The sequence below is a fragment of the Mercenaria mercenaria genome, chromosome 13 (assembly GCF_021730395.1).
Source record: "Mercenaria mercenaria strain notata chromosome 13, MADL_Memer_1, whole genome shotgun sequence".
In the NCBI taxonomy this organism is placed as follows: domain Eukaryota; kingdom Metazoa; phylum Mollusca; class Bivalvia; order Venerida; family Veneridae; genus Mercenaria; species Mercenaria mercenaria.
The window spans coordinates 12,219,034-12,236,819 of record NC_069373.1 but is presented as its reverse complement, the minus strand read 5'-3'; the positions used below and the strand labels follow the sequence as shown (position 1 = coordinate 12,236,819).

The 17,786-nt window shown below is 33.7% G+C and overlaps 1 protein-coding gene across 3 annotated transcripts in view; it reads right to left on the bottom strand.

The window, feature by feature from the left end:
- Window positions 1-17,786, bottom strand: part of LOC123530517 (serine/threonine-protein kinase WNK1-like) — a 76,157-nt gene that overhangs the window by 25,993 nt on the left and 32,378 nt on the right. For all 3 annotated transcript variants that reach the window (XM_053521176.1, XM_053521177.1, XM_053521178.1), the window contains exons 3-13: window positions 13,463-13,683; window positions 12,344-12,501; window positions 9,844-9,932; window positions 8,302-8,433; window positions 7,796-7,886; window positions 5,711-5,782; window positions 4,837-5,034; window positions 3,639-4,001; window positions 2,485-2,710; window positions 1,738-1,787; window positions 678-740 (exon numbers count right to left, since the gene is read on the bottom strand). In XM_053521176.1, the coding sequence (XP_053377151.1) occupies window positions 678-740; window positions 1,738-1,787; window positions 2,485-2,710; window positions 3,639-4,001; window positions 4,837-5,034; window positions 5,711-5,782; window positions 7,796-7,886; window positions 8,302-8,433; window positions 9,844-9,932; window positions 12,344-12,501; window positions 13,463-13,683 (1,663 nt within the window). The remainder of the gene's footprint in view (window positions 1-677; window positions 741-1,737; window positions 1,788-2,484; window positions 2,711-3,638; window positions 4,002-4,836; window positions 5,035-5,710; window positions 5,783-7,795; window positions 7,887-8,301; window positions 8,434-9,843; window positions 9,933-12,343; window positions 12,502-13,462; window positions 13,684-17,786) is intronic.

Sequence of the window (17,786 nt, the reverse complement as noted above, 5' to 3'; positions counted from 1 at the left end):
TATAATTTGAAGTTTTTACAATATATAATATCAGCACTTCCTCTTAATTACAGGCTGATAAGGCCATCACCAAACAAATAAATATTCTTAAAATTCCACTATGTATCTATAGGGTACAAATATTTTGAATACATGAACTTTTAGTACATCCCCAACTGGTATATATTTTCTGGAACAGGAGAATTAAGTATACTTAGTAATAAATGATCTAGGATTCATTTTCTCCAGAAAGCAGGCACAATTAATGTATTAATCAGAAAACATTAACCACTAACGTAATACCGAGACAACAACTACATTCAAATAACCATTACTCGATTAATTAATAACAAAAGAAAACAACAATTTAATAAATGAATGATGGAAGATGTACAACAATATGACTATTTACACTACACAATAAAATGTCTATCTACCAATGAAATGAGCTGAAGACTGCAACATTGGCGTATGTTCATGATGACTGGCATGAAACGAGTTACAATGAGAAATGAAAATAATGCATTCTAATGGAAAAACTTTCCCACACGGTTAGAAAAGTTTGTATCGTGCACATCTCTACAACAACTGTTAATGATTGATTCTGCCTGTTATTTCATTAGATTTTCTTCCTGGGCTTCAAAATATATGGGATATCAGAAGTGGTTAAAACATACTGAAATTAACAAGCAATATACCTGTGCTTGTTGAAGAGGCTCTGGTGTTGCTACATTGCTTCCTGCTGCCGACCCAGCCCCAATCTGGAACAATTCAACCATTTGTTGGAAAACTTTATATGTTATAAACAATAAATTACTCCTGGAAATAATTACCCATACCTTCTTTATATATTATTCAGGAAGAGTATCTTTTACAACACTACGTAGAAGGTTAATCACATTTAACAATTACTAAACAAAATTTAGCAATCTAATAATCTATTGTAATTTCTATCTGAACTTTGTTATGGTCATGCAAACTTTTAACCCTTACCCTGCTAAATTTCTAAAATGGACTGGTCCATCGTTCAATTTGGGCAATACCATTTATTATTCCAAGGGGTGTTTACTGAAAATTTACTGACTGAACAGCGAACAGTGCAGACCATGATCAGACTGCACGAATGTGCAGGTTGATCTTGGTCTGCACTGGTCACAAAGGCTAAATCATATGCCGCCAGCAGACTAAAGGTTAAAAGATTCTACAATTCTTTATTTTCGTATCAATAGAACAGAAATAGATATCATTTAGTCATACAATAAAACACCAATTGTTCATGGTCACTAGGGGTATGAACAAACTACTCAAGTTATCCACAGTTTTTGAGGGATCCAAACACAGAAAATAAAAAGCAAACTGCTGGGAATTGCAAGAATTTTTCATTGATCAGTGTTTCACTGCTTATTTCAATTTTGTAACACTTGACAGTTTTAGTGGATCTATAATAGACAGGATATACCAACTCTGTAATTAAGTAGACAGAATACTTTCTAAAGTTGTAAACAGAGCTTTTAAAAAAAAAAGAATACTATTTCTCCATCTCAGTAAAAGTACCAGTTTCTAGATTATTTTATATTATCATAATGACTTCTTTTGTCAAAGCAAAGAACGTATTTCTTGGCATGCACACTTTTAGTATCTTAACTACAGACTGCTTGTTTTGAAAAGGTTAATTCTGTTGTTTAATTACAGGCCCTTTTATATGCATGTATTAAAACAAAAGTTTACAAAATACAGGTAGAGTACAATAAGCATTACCTGTTCAGGTTGTTTTGTAGTCTGCTGACCTGACCCCGTATCTGGCAGCTCTGGAAGATAAAGTCATTGATACAGTAACGTTTATCACATGGACTTCTAAAGGTTCTGATTACAATGTGAACTAGATGAATACCCCACTTTGATACACATAAGGTACAATGTTGTGATCATAACCTATGACCTCTAATTATGACCTTGACTTTGGTCCTAGGGACAAAGATTGTGCACTCTGCACATCATCTGGATGAGGTCAACAAATTAAACTAGTTTAAGAAAAAGCCTTCTTGGGATATACAATATGGAGTGAACAAAATAAAGCTATCTGACCTCAAAGTGTGACCTTGAACTTGGATCCAGTGACTTGGATCAAGCAAGACCCTCATTATACAGTGATGGTAAACATTTATGTGTAAAAACTTGGACAGTCTGAAACAGAGTTGGGCTAATACTTACCCTGAAGCTCACCTGAACAGACAGATGGACACATTGATGGAAATACAAGACTCCAATACAGACCCCATATATTTTGTATCTGGTGGTATTGTTATGTGTAGGTATTTACAACAAATATGCATACTTGTACACACTGAAAAGCACAACCTCTCAAGTACCATCTCTAGTAACACATGTCAATTAAAATATTATGGCTACATTGTAACATCAAATTCTTTATCACAATAGTATAATGATTTTAAAAGTGTTATTACCTGCCATGAATGTGAAGTTCAAATCTAATTTTCCTCTTACCAGTTTTTTGATCATCAGATAGAATCTGATGCTTCTGCTGCTCCTCTTGTTTATCTTTTATGACTGATGACTGTGATTGTTGTGCTGTAAAGCCTGCTTGTTGTCCTTGGCCGCCCTGGTAACTCTGACCACCTTGTGCTTGGGACTGACCTTGTGAACCTTGAGGGTAGTTCTGCTGGAATCCTGCTTGCTGTTGACCTGTATACCCTCCCTGCTGCTGGCCAATCTGTTATAAACTCATTTGGTTATAACCATTATAAGAAAAACATTACAATTTTAAGATGTGTACTATCACTGTCGCACTAGTGATCAACATTTTAATGGATGAGGAAAGTATAAAATGTTAATGGAAGAGGAAAGTATAAAATGTTTTCAATTCTATATCTTCTGTTTCATTAATAAATAGCACACAGTTTAATGAACTGCACAACTAGAACTTTCCAATTAATTTTTACCAAGATGCCTTTTAAAGAAAATGTCAGTGGACAAACATCTATTTGTGCTCTGGAGAGATAGAAAAGTTTGTATAATTTTAGGAGTATAGATCCTGTACAGATCAAGCTAAGTAAAATTATACAGTAATCTAAAATCAGATTCAACAGTTGATGAATACAGTCAATGAATACAGTCAAGGTCTGGCAGAAATTTATTATCATAAGAACGTGTGGTAGTTTAACTTCCAGCACAATGTAGAAGGATAGGTTAAGCAAATAGTGTTTAAATCAGCAGTGTTTCTGTAACTTGCCATGGCAACGAATAACAAAGGAAAGGTGTAAATGTATGTACTTACTTTGGCAAGCCTAATTATTTCCTCTCTTATGGAAAAATGATGCTTTACTTCGGTAGCACAGGGTATGAAGTGCTTAAGCTACTCTGGGATGGTGATCATGGCAACAAAAACAGGTGGGTTTGGCATTTATAAACAGAGCTGCTAATTTGTACTGTGATCATGGTAAGTTGACCACTTAGCAATATCTTCTACATGTATTCTATATCAGTGGGTTTTCATTTGAACATATATTTGAAAACTGTATTAAATCATGTAATCAAGTTAATTTTCTATCATGACTTTCATGACCCCTTTGGCAGACGCAAAAGAAACGTAAAACAATCGACAGGGTTGAAAATGTTGTATATCTCTGCAGAATAAATACCTGGAATGATTGCTGCTGTTGTTGAGAGCCTTGTTGAGTTGGGTAAACTGGTTGTTTGAACTGCTGGTAATTGCCTGCCTGCTGTTGGTATACCATCTGTGGTTGAGAACTGGTCGACTGTTGTTGTTGACCATACATCTGAGCAGCCTGTTGTTGCTGCTGTTGTTGTTGCTGGCCTGCTGACTGATGCTGACTGTACATCTGTACAGGCTGCTGTTGTGGACCACCAGACTGATGCTGATTAAACATCTGGCCAGTCTGTTGTTGTTGTGTACCAGCTGACTGATGTTGACTGTATATCTGTTGAGACTGTTGTTTTCCTGTATATGACTGCTGGGAAGATTGTGACTGCTGACTAGCTCCCTGTGTCAATAAAGTTAGATGGCAATACAGAATTTCATGAAACACCAATAATTGTTAACCTGGCACTAATTAGGTTCACAGAAACAGACTAAGAAAATATAGCAGCAAAAACTTTTGATCATAAACAGGATTTCTTTAATGCAATATAAAGCTCATCTTCAGTACTGCTTAAGTACTTTTAGTTATGCTCCTGACAGGGAAAAATTAAAGATAATGTGACAGCAATGCATGAAAGATTATTGTTTTGCACTGTGTACTTCCTCTTATGGCAATCTATCATTATATCAGGTTATTTTAAATTCCCTTTAACTCTTACCTTGCTAAATTTCTATTATGTACTTGCCAATCCTTCACTTTGGACAGAACCATTAACTGTTAAAAGGGGTGCTTACCAAAATGATACTGACTGAATGGTGAACAGTGCAGATCTTGATCAAACTGCATGGATGTGCAGGCTGATCATGATCTACACTGGTAACAAAGGCAGAACCAGTTGTGTCCAGCATGCTAAGGGTTAAAAAACGTCTGTACCAAAAAGTGTTCTGTGCACTATCATATAAGCAAGAATTTGCCATTATGTAACTTTCATTAAATTTCTTGAAAGACTTGTTTAAACAGAATAGGGATATGTGACTTTGGCTACTAGTATTTAAAATTTCAAATTTGTACTTGGCATACCACCTTCCTTACAAAACATTTCACAGTTTTCTCAAGGACTGATTTTATATAGAGAATGAAATAAGCTATTCAACCTTCACCTAATAACAAGACAGAGAATAGCCTATTCTAATATACCCAATCAAACTAAATAACAAAGAATACTAAATAAAAGTACCATCTGTTGTTGTTGCTGTTGTAGACTTGTAGAACTGGATTGTGTAGCATCTCTAGATTGTTCCTGTTGACCTCCTGGCTGGTTACAGGTTGCGGCAGTTTGTGACGAGTCACTCACACTGGAACTTGCTGTCATACCCTCGCCTTCTGTCTGCTTTGTTTGGCTCTCAGCTGCTTTACGTTCTCGCTCTCTCTTCACCTAAAATTTGGTAACATCTCAATTTACCTGTTTGTTTGGATTCAATCAGGCTACAAGTGATCCAAAATTTTGAACCAATGTTAACTTGTTCCCAACCAAAAACTTAAAATTTCTCCACATGAATCAAAAGGCAGAGGATAAATGTGTGTAGACAATTCTAAGTCAAACCATAACACAGCATATTAGTTTATATTATCATTATACCAGATTTATATATCGTCTTTTTCATGATAAACACGTATGAGGGCACTTTATATAGTATTAAAATACATAGTAGAGTGTTCTACCAAAGGCAGGTGCAACAATGTATCAATGTTTCCATGGCATTATCAAATATTTGAAGTTCATGAACAAGCAACTCTTAACTTTCTCCATATGCTGATACTTTGTATATTTATACCAAAGCAAACATTATTTCTTATCTCTATTCTTGCAAACAATCATTTACCATAAACAGAAAGTAGAGATCAAACTGCTCACTTTCTTTATTGGTTATTGATTTTATGTCAATGCATTAGCAATGCTTGTAACCCATTAAAAAGGTAATCCTAACTTCCACTATTTAATGTCTTAATGCAATGATTATTTATTTTACATGCCTTTCACATAAATAAAAGGAGTGACATTCACAACCACAGTTTATTTCAATACAAATATAAATATTTGAAAGCTTTACCTGTGTAATTCTGTCTTTTATCTGTTTGTTAACAATCCGCACATCTTCTTCTTGTAGGAAACCAGACTTAACCTATAATAATTAACTATTATTATCAGCTCATAATAAAACTCAAGCACTACATGTATCTTATAAATATACAAATTCTGCAAATTATGAATATTGTAAGAATTGAAGAAGAAATGAAGAGCTCGAGAGGTAATGTAGTGAAGTATGTCATGTTAAAACCAAGGACAACTCCTGACCTTAACCTCAGACTTGACCTAGATCTTATCAGTATTCACATAGAACCAGTGGCACAAAAAAACAAGAGCTGTCAGTGGGCAGCCCGCTCAACTATTCTCAGTGCTTGATAGTATAATATAAGCTATGAGTAAAACTTTAACATTACAATAAGCATATTCTAAGTCGAAAAGGGGCCATACTTCAGTCAAAATGCTTGATAGAGTTGCCTCCTCCTTTTTACAGACTGGGGTCATGATGGTAAACAAGTATGCAAAATATGAAAGCAATATCTCAATGGACTTTGAAAATATTTGGGGTGGTACGCAAACTTTAACATTACAATAAGCATATTCTAAGTCGGAAAGGGGCCATAATTCAGTCAAAATGCTTGATAGAGTTGTCTGCTCTTGTTTACAGACTGAGGTCATGCTGTTAAACAAGTATGCAAAATATGAAAGCAATATCTCAATGGAGTTTGAAAATATTTGGGATGGTACGCAAACATTAACATTTGTGTGATGCTCACGCTAACGCTCATGCTCACGCTAACGCTGGGGCGAGTAGGATAGCTCCCCTATTCTACGAATAGTCGAGCTAAAAAGACAGTGCTCAAGTAACAATAGCTGTCTGTAAGACATCCAGTGCTCGACTATTCAAACTGCTGTCCCAGAAGAAGGAATATTACCCTAAATGTTAAAATATCTATAGAGTTTCAATCCAATATCTGCATTAGTTATGGAGATAGTAACTTGCATGCAAAACTTTAACCAGAAATTTTAAGTTCAAAAGGGGACAGGATTAGACCAAAATGCATATCAGAGTTATGGGACTTGATGCAATCAACTAGTTTTACAACCATAAAGAAACACGTGAAGTTTCAATTTATTATCTGCATTTGTTTGGCAGATAGTAACTTGCACATAAAATTTAACCAGAATTTTCTAAGTCCAAAAGGGGGCATAATTTGCCCAAAATACATTGTCAAAGTGATGGGACTTGGTCCAGTGAGGCTGGTAATTAATCTAGAAAAAGAAAAAATAAGTTTCAAATCTATATTCCTTTAAGTAATAGCTATATGTACTTGCACACAAAACCTTAACCAGGACTTTGTAAGTCCAAATGGGGGCATAATTTGGCCAAAATGCATGTCAGAGTTATGGGACTTGATGCTATCATCTAATTTCATAACATCGAAGACACGTGAAGTTTCAATTCAATATCTGCATTAGTTCTAGAGATAGTAAATTGCATGTAAAACTTTAACCAGGATTTTCTAAGTTCAAAAGGGGGCATAATTTGGACAAAATACATGTCAGAGTTATGAGACTTGACCCAGTGAGATTGGTAACTGACATAGAAAAAGAAAAAACAAGTTTCAAAGCTATATGCCTTTAAATGACAGCCATATGTACTTGCACGCAAAACTTCATCACCTAGTTTCAGACTATTATTCTTCGAATAGTCGAGCTAAAAATATGCTGAAATATGGCATTTTTTATAAAAAAGGGCCATATAACTCTCAAGCTGCTGTCTTGATATGGTCCGCAATCACAAGGTTATATGAAGTGTGTACATTAGGTTAAAACTTCTCTTGCATTGTGGATGCTAGAGCGTAAATAAGCTAACTGTAGATGAAAGACGGGCATCCCCAGTACTAAATGCTGAATTTGAGCATTTCATACTCACACAATCTCAAAATATAGTAGCAGTAAAACTCATTTTAAAAAGGAAACCCCAACTTTTCAATCAGCAGTACTGTTGTTAAGAGACAAGTACTCAAAGAAAAGAAATCCATCAAGGTTACATTACATACAAATTCAAAAAATATTATTTTTGATATTAACAGTATATGAAGCTGACCATTTCTTGAGCAACATTTTCTGGAGCATCATTATCCATATCAAAGTCAAACTGAATTGCTTCATTCTCCTTGTGTTTGTCTTTTCTTTTCCTGCAAACACATAAAAATATCAAAAGATTAATGCAACCTTTAACAGTCAATTGTTTTCAATACAATTATAGGTATTTCCCAAGGATAAAATTATTTGACAAACTATACTTTCACATCAATTGTTAATATACTAAGGAGTAACATTCTACAACTGCTACCTGACAAGTTAACTGAAAATCAAAACATAATAAGCTATGTTACATTTTGGCATGAAACACAGACCAAAGAAACTTGATCTGAACCCTTTGCAAATATGTACGATCCTAGTCAAATGTGTCCTTTATTAATTCTCAACACACTTGCAGGACAAACGACTTCATGTTGTCTATCATATCATCACAGACAAAATTTGCTTTGCCTGTGGATCAAACTATTTGGCTGGCCCCTAGGCCAATTCTGATACCGGAATACTTACTTTGGATCAACTACTCGCAGTCTTAGCTGTATTGTGTTTGACTGTTCGTCTCCCTCAGTGCCCACAAGTTCTACCTTCAAACCTGTATCCTCCAGGAAGAAATCATTCTGCAGCAACTCTTTTACTACATACCTGTAAAACAGAACTTCTTTACAGCAAACACTGTACATCCCCTCTCACATAAAAGTATGGAGAAAGAAGAGGTTCAGAGAGAAAACTCTGCGATTAAAATTTGTATGTAACGATATAATTTCTAGTGGAATGAAATATTTTCTAAATTTTCCAAAATGTATTCAAATATGACAAGTTTTATGTTATTATAATGATATTCCATTGAACTGTCTGAAATATTTGAGGTATTTTATGCTCTTAAAAGGTGTATCATTTCATTCATAAATCATGCAAAAAAAATTTAACAAAGGTTAAGTGCCTTTGCATCATATTTCTTGCATTTTTTATTGCACTTAGTGTACAGTTTTATTTATTTTACAATAAATATAGAACTGGTAAAATACAGGTATAAACTGGAACTGCAAAAAAAAAGATGAAAACAAACATTACTGGAGGGGACTTTAAATCATCACATTATTAAAAGCATTTGTGCGACTGCAACGTGCAGTGAAGCTGTTTGTGTTGCATCTCAAATATATAATATTTCATTTACGTCAACCGCCAACAGTTTGAAATTTCCTATCAGAATCAATATCTCATACCAAAGTCCCTATTGCATGACTCAAGCGCATATCAATAAAGCCAAGCTGTGTCAGATTGCTTGAAAGCTACTTTCTATGCCAGCTGGCTCAGCAACAAACCTTTCCTCATAAATTTTTATGATTCAGTAGAATTACCTTACACAAAACTAGTTCCTAATACTGTGAGATCATTAATATTCATTGGGGACTAATTTTTGTGGATTTCGTGGTTGAGTCAGTCTGGAAAATTACTCCACAACTCACTAGTAAATTTCATCCGAACTTTTGAAAGTTGAAATTCAAGATTAAATATCCCCAAGAAATAGTCACTTGTCAAAACCACAAAATTCCTTGCCCACAAAATCAAATGATTTCACAGTACCCCAGATATAGATAATATCTAATTTTAAACCTCTCAAAATTAACAATGAACTACTAAATTGATGCCTGTCCTTACTCATAATGCTAAGTTTTTGTAAACTGATGCTTGTCCTTATTCAAAAAGCTAGGCTTCTACATTTCCTTTTACACAAGCCTGTGGTTTTACAGTGTAGAACAGGTTCCCATTTTATAACAGATAACTTTTAAGTTTCACTGTTGTTCTAAACTTATCAATTAGTATTGCAATCATGACTGTAGCTTTTTTGCACTTGTTGCATGTCAAGTGATTTATAGCATATTCAACCATATAGCAGTTTAAGAAAATATCTTCTACTTCAAAGAAATCTTTTTTTTTTTATGAAATGAGAAGTCTTACAGTTTTGTATATTCAAATAATTTATGCACTGTGTGAATATATGTTTTTCAAGTTTTTAGGTCTCTTGATATTAAGTGATGCCAGTATCCATACCTTTGTCCTTTTTTGTTTCTAATACAACCTTCTATTATCTCCTTGATTTCTGGATTATCTACCTTTGCAAACGCTTCTGGTAAAACACCCTGGAAAAGGAGAGGAAAATGTTGCATTAAATTACTATAGTTCCTTTCTTTTGTATCAAGTACAAAAATTCAAAACAGGAACTTTGATACAAAAGAAATCAGAAAACTATTGTTCATGTTTGTGATTTAAATCCTAATTTGGTTGTATAGAATTTATTTCATGTAATTTTTCTCCTTTCAGCAAAAAGCAATTTAAATGATAATTTACTAATTATTGTCAAAACTGTTTGTAATAAATCATCAAAAAAAAGAAGCAATTTACAAAGTGGTGTAAAAGGCTGCAGTTAAATCTATATAAGAAGAATAATCAAGATTATTAAAATGCAAACACTCAGGCACACACACAATACACAAACATTATATATTTAAGTTTCCTTACAAGTTTATAAATAGAGATTAAATCATGAATGGTAAAATTTTAGTACAAATTTCCAATGTAAATTGTTTCCAATATTCTTAATGATCTACAATAAGGTAGTAAATAAAAGATGACAAACTTCCCTTTTTTCTGGAATGTTTGTGCATGAAATATAGCAAAATATAATTCAATATCAAATATTTCAATACAGCAATCAGAATCAGACTGGCACTGGCATTGTTTCAGATACCATATACTAATGTTCTTTAAACTGCATCCTAACTGACCTATAAATTGGTCGCAAATAATAACAAATATATAGTCAGTCTTTCTCTATATTAGTGTTTGAAATTATTTTTTGTCCAATGGCATTGCATTTTTTTTCAAATTATCAGGAAATTTATTTTGGTAAATCAGCATTTACTTCCAGTCATTTATCAACCTGGTAAGTCACATACTGTAGACGGAGTTTAAATCTGTAAACGAACAAGAGCTGTCAGTGGACAGCGCGCTCGACTATTCTCTGTGCTTGATAGTATATTATAAGCTATGAGTAAAACTTTAACATTACAATAAGCATATTCTAAGTCGAAAAGGGGCCATAATTCAGTCAAAATGCTTGATAGAGTTGCCTCCTCCTTTTTACAGACTGGGGTCATGATGGACTTTGAAAATATTTGGGGTGGTAGGCAAACTTTAACATTACAATAAGCATATTCAAAGTGGAGAAGGGGCCATAATTCAGTCAAAATGCTTGATAGAGTTGTCTCTCCTGTTTACAGACTGGGCCATGATGGTAAACAAGTATGCAAAATATCAAAGCAATATCTCAATGGACTTTGAAAATATTTGGGGTGGTAAGCAAACTTAAACATTTGTGTAACGCTAACGCTCACGCTAACGCCAACGCCAGGGCGAGTAGGATAGCTTCCCTTTTCTTCAAATAGTCAAGCTAAAAATAATTTCAAACACTAAACAGGTTAGTGTTTATTAGTAAGCATTTATCAAATTAAACTGGTCACCCAGCTGTGCAAGTGCCAGACCAATTTAATTTGATAAATGCTTACTATGAACACTAACCTATACATAATGTCTACTGACTTCAGTAATAGCTGGCAGCCAAGACAGTCCTACTGAGATATAAGATTTTATCAGGCACCATATATAAGCAGACTTCTTTCAATGACCAATTAACACTGTTTAAAATAACAAGAGCTGTCGGAGGACAGCAACGCTCGACTATTCAACAGCCTAGTCGATTGAATTAAAGAAAGTCGAAAAAGGGGCATAATTTAGTAAAAAAAGCAAAATAGGGTTATGGAACCTGCATAGTGCTTATCAGCTCATGACCGTGGACAAGTGTGTGAAGTTTCAATCCATTCCCATAAGTGGGTACGGAGATACCAGCATACATATAAGAATTTAACCAAAAACTCCAAGTTGAAAAAGGGGCATAATTTTGTAAAATGCGAAGTTGAGTTAATGACCCTTTGCACTGCAAGTCATATCATGACAGTGAACAAGTGTGTGAAGTTTCAATCCTTTCCCGTTAGTGGATACTGAGATACCAGCTTACATACAAAAACTTCACCAAAAATTCTATGTTGAAAAAGGGGCATAATTTTGTAAAAAAAAAAAGCAAAACAGAGTTATGGGACCTACTTTGTGTATGTCAGATCATGACAGTGAACAAGTGTGTGAAGTTTCAATTCATTCCCATTAGAGAGTACTGAGATACCAGCTTACACACAAAACCTTAACCAAACATTTCTAAGTCAAAAAAGTGGCATAATTTTGGAAAAAAACAAAATAGAGTTATGGAACCTGTGCAATGTAAGTCAGTTTATCACAGTGAATAAGTGTGTGAAGTTTCAATCCATTCCCACAAGTGGTTGCTGAGATACCAGCTTACATACAAAAACTTAACCAAATCGGGACGCGGACGCATGTGCGAGTCCAATAGCTCTACTATTCTATGAATAGTCGAGCTAAAAAGTAATAATATTTCTGTAAAATTGTCACTTCAAACCATATTTAAAAAATATATACTTACACTAGTGACTTTTTTGTAAATCTGAGCAGCGTTTGTACATTCCTTGTATGGATACTCAGAAGTGGCCATTTCCAACATGCACATGCCGAAAGCATACACATCCACAGACTCATCGTAGTGCTCCTCATACATTTCAGGGGCCATGAACTCCGGAGTACCTTAAATTTACAATAAGACCTAGGATGTCTTTGTTCTTGTTCTCACTGCAATTGGAAACCAGGAGGAAAATGTTGTTAGTTAAATGTTCTCAAGAGTGTTGATGCATGCTGCATAGTTAAACATACAGTCCCTGATTTGCCACAATGTGTAATAACATACCTCTTAGGAATGTGACCTGTTGAGAAAACAAATTGTATTATAATGGGGTATACACTTATGTCATTTATACTTACATTCCATCTTGCTTTTTTTCTTCACAAACAGAAGAATATATGATAACTTTTAAATTGAGGAGTAAAAATGTAACAAAGTATTTCAAACTTAATATACACATTAACTGTATAAAGGAGGTCTTTATTATAATGACTGTCAACAATTTATAATAAAAATAAAATGTCACAATACAATATTGCTTGAACTTACAAAAAAAAAAACTTATTTAACACTGGGACAAAATTTACTGTATGTTTTACTATACAGCATGAATGAAAGCTGAAAAGGAATGAATAGTCGAGTGTTAGACATTTAAAAAAAAAAAAGTTTCAGTCACCACTTACCTTCTATGTAGATCTACCTTTACTGGTGTAAAAATCATGACAATAAAACGAAATTCATAGAATGAACAACATGCAAAAACAGTGCAGAAGAACTTTATGAAAAAAACAAGATAATTAAATAGTGAAAATCAACAGTAAATAAACAAATTCATACTTTTAATACATGTCATTTATCAGCTTTGAAACATCTCTGAGCAAAACAAAGCTCTAAAATAAGGAAAATATAACAGCCTATCTGAAACTTTAATGAGAAGAAAGCATCAACTGAAAATGCTTACCTTGCCTTGTATGGACGGCTGTTCATTTTCAGCTAAACAACTAAATCACATTATTAAAAGCATATATATCAATAGCAGATCATGGTAACCATATACAACTTAAAACAAAACAAAATTCTACGTACCAATAACACTCTTGGCAAATGATTTGTTCTTCAACGTTGCCAAGCCCAGGTCACCAATCTTAACAGAGCCTGTTGTGCCTGTGATGAAAATGTTGTCACACTTCAAGTCTCGATGTATCACTGAAGGAGTTCGTGTATGAAGGTACAACAGGCCTTTCAGTATCTGGCGACACCAGTTCTTCAAAACTTTCATGTTTATCTTCTTGAACCTCTTGATATATCTGAAATAGAAATATAAAATCTTTATTATGTATGTATATGCAGCAGTCATAGAGCAAAATACATTTTTTTTTTGTTGTTGTTGGGTTAAAATCGCACTAACATAATTATAGATTATGTGGCCACTTTCTAGCTTTTATGGTAGAGGAAGACCCCAGGTGCCACAACATGCATTATTTCATCATGGGCTGGCACCTGGGTAGAACCACTGGCCTTCCACAAGTCAGCTGGATGGCTTCCTCACATGAAGAATTAAATGGGGACGCCTGAACCGATATTGGTAAAAGGCAAGTGATTCAAAGTCAGTGTCCTCAACCACTCTGCCATGGAGGCACCTTAACCTTTGTTTTCATATAAGCTTGTTGAACTATTAGTATAAGTAATTACTATGCAATCATCAACACATGGTATAAACTGCCAAAAAAGCTCTCATTGCTATATTGTGATAAAACCTTCTTACTGATGACTGGATACATAAAATAGCAATTTACTGTAATAAAACAGACAATATGCAACATCAGTACAGAAACACTTTTATAATTATACCAGTCATGACCTGAATCATATCCTGAACAACAGGTCCGATTGTACCACGGATAAGCGAGGCAAACCAACTAGAAGTACTACTACAGGAAGTATCTTTTTACTCTACTTTCAATTCAAGTTTTAAGAAATAATATTGAGCAGAACCAAGTTTGATTATATTTAAACACTCCACAGAGATAAATTATGCTTGCAGAGTAATTTCAGCAGAGCATAACCTTCTAGGCAGCTTATAACAGATTTGGTGTTTTTCAATATAATAAAACATGGTTATAACAGTTATACTGCTATATATATTTTATGTAAAAAAAGTGGATGAAATAGGGAAGCACTTCCTCTTGGTGCCTGTATGATGATAAAAAAGGTCAATGTGATGTCAATGTGAATTATCCTACTGCCTACTAATTGAATTAAGTGTAACATTGTTCTGCAAGTATCATTTCATCATTTCCCTCTTTTATAATGAACTAGAAGATGAAATATGGTAGCACTCTCTCTGCATACATGGCACCTACCTAATTGCCAAAAATAATATTCAAATAAAATTGCCATAATTTAATGACAAGAAACATGGTTTTGCTGTATTAAATAGGTATCTTATTTTCTGTCAGGACACCTTTATAAAAACAGCTTTTTGTTGCAATTTTACACAGCATATGTAAGAAATGTGTCAATTACAAAATAGAGCATAAAATATTAACATTAGCAATTACTATGCGAATGGTCTGTCACTGTGTCAACAGCATTATATGATTATTTCATAAAATTATACAATATATACAAAACAATCTCTTTTGCTTTAAGTATAAAATTAATGATATTTGTACCAATATGCAATGACAATAAATATTCATGTGGCCAAATGTGAATTTTCTACAAAATGAAACTATCCTCTCTTCCATGAAAAACCATAAAAATATGTCAAACACGGACATAATTGTAATTCATCACATGAGAAGATAATTAATTATATAATGATGTAGAGACACAATAAACCAGGTATGTAACAAACAAATATTGGAGGAAACACCACTATGTTTACAATCATACATTATTTCTACATATTACACAAGTTAGAATGCTATAACAAAGATTGTCTACAACAGCTATTATTATGAGACCCAGTTCCAACACTCATGTTCCATTCCTATTTAACAATATAAAATAAAGTAACAATTAATTATTTTGTCCTTATCAGCAGCATGTTGGTGATAAATTGTTAGTTTTCTTACATTACAATCATTTGTCAAGATTTCTGATAACAGCGACAGTGGGGGAAATTAAAAGTAATTGACATCATGCATGCGCTGCTGACATGTTCAGATCAATACATGCACGGTCATACCATTGTATTTTGTATATCTGTATCCATGCCAAAATATTAAACAAGAATTATGTCCTACTTAAAACTGATGTGGTGACAATCCAGGCAATTGTGTCTGAGAATAAAACTTTACCAGCAGAAAGACAAACTCGAGTATTTCTAAAAGATAGAATTTTGTAAATTGTTTGCTTACCACTATTTTCAATTTATTATGGTATGTGAGCAAGAGATCAGAGGATCCATTTCCTGAGTACAACACTTCATTTTTATGATATTAATTTGGTCAAATCATAGTTATCTTTACATTATCTTGTGTTAGGAAAATATAAACGCTAACAGGAAATGTACAGTTGAGTTGCTAAGTCAGAAAAAATACATACTACTCCATTTGTTTTTGTTTATACTTTACATATTTCTTTGTTTGTTTTTTCGACTATTTTTCAACAGTATTTCTGTTATATTATAGCATAATATATATAATCTATTCTTGCCTACTTAGCAGGGAAAAGTATCACATACCAGGAACAGATATTCCTGTCTTTCCCTTGGGAAAAACCTTGCAAATCAGTGACATAACTATAGTACTAACCATATAATGTCATAAACTCTATACATATTAGTAACATAATGCTAGGAAATAACAAACTTTTATTAGTCATTGCCATGTTTGGCAAGAAATGCCTGTGAATGACAAATGTTTTCCTATCCCTTGGTTTCCCATTCCATGTGTCTGTCAGTAAGATCCTTGTACATTCTGTATTTAGCCCTACTACTTAGGGCTCTCTGTTCACAGTCTGTCCTCTACTTTGTGAACTCCATCAATATACTTACGTAACTCCAAATATCTCCTGTTTTTGGGCATAGGTTTTTAATCAGATTTTCTAAGAATGTTGCATTAATATAATTATGTAGCTAGAACTGTACACACTCCAAAAATGAAAGTTAATTCCTTAAGATAAGGACTTTGATCTGATATGCCCATCAAATAAGCAAAAAACTTTTCATCAAACTGATTTTGTACTGTAGTCTTCACTGCTTATTGAAAATGTTTCAAATCAAAACAGTCCATAATTTCACCAAAAGGTTTTCCTTAATTAAGGCTGTCCTCACAATCAGTTCACAATAGGAGCCCAACATAAAATTTAAAATATTTTGAATTATTTCAACAAAATAACATGTTGTTTCATGTTAAACTTCAGAAGATGTATTGAAATCAACTCATTAGGATGTGGTACTTTGAAACTTGTTTTATTTTTTTTTTCAAAGCACTTTTGAATACATGTGTAAATGTGCATGAAAAGAGTGATAAATAAATGTGGTATAATAATAAATATTATTATTTTAATTATTATTAAGGCACAAATGAATAAGGATGGTATCAAAGACATTGCTTAAAATTATTCACAACTTTGTTTTCGCTGAACAGCAAAAAGTGTTGTAGTACTCATACTTTTGATTATAATACTATTAATTACAACTGCAGTTTCTGGTAAACAACAGTGTTCAACTTCCTAGCTGAACAGAAATGTGTGAAACAGGCCAGGTATATCTAATGTGATCCAAAGACTGTGATGATTACTGATATATGTCTGCTGAAAGGATAGCAGTGTTTATTTACGACACTGCAGATGACATTGAGCACTGAGGAATAGTTTCCTCCAGCTATTTTCTCTCTGTGATTCCATGCCAAATATTCACACTGGCAAGCAGACAGTCTTGGTATGCAGACATTATAGACTACCACCTCCATACATTCATTGAATAGATATACATCTATCTTCACTGAAAATGACCAGAGGGGAGGGGTGGTGAGCGTAATGCTCACAAGAATTTATCATGGTGAAAAAGAAAGCTTGCACTTGTCACCTGAATGACACAACGGAAGGTCAAGACCAAAGTAATGACAAGATTTCTTAATGACTTTTATATATTTAGGGACCTGAAATCCAGCAATCTAAACAATACAAGAGCACCGATTGATTTTTTTTTTTGTCTCATAGAAATATTGTTCTGTTCCCATGACATTCTAAGTGCAAAAGGGGCCATTGAAGAGAATTTTACACAGTGATACTACAGACCAAGTTGATGAAGATCCATCAAACAGTTAATGAATGAAAATTAGCATGCTAGATAAATTGTCGTCTGCTGGAAATGTCGTCTGCTAAAATTGTAAAGTTCATTCAATTTGCTCCTAAACTGGAAGAAATATTGTCAGAGTAGCAAACAGCTTGGAACCTG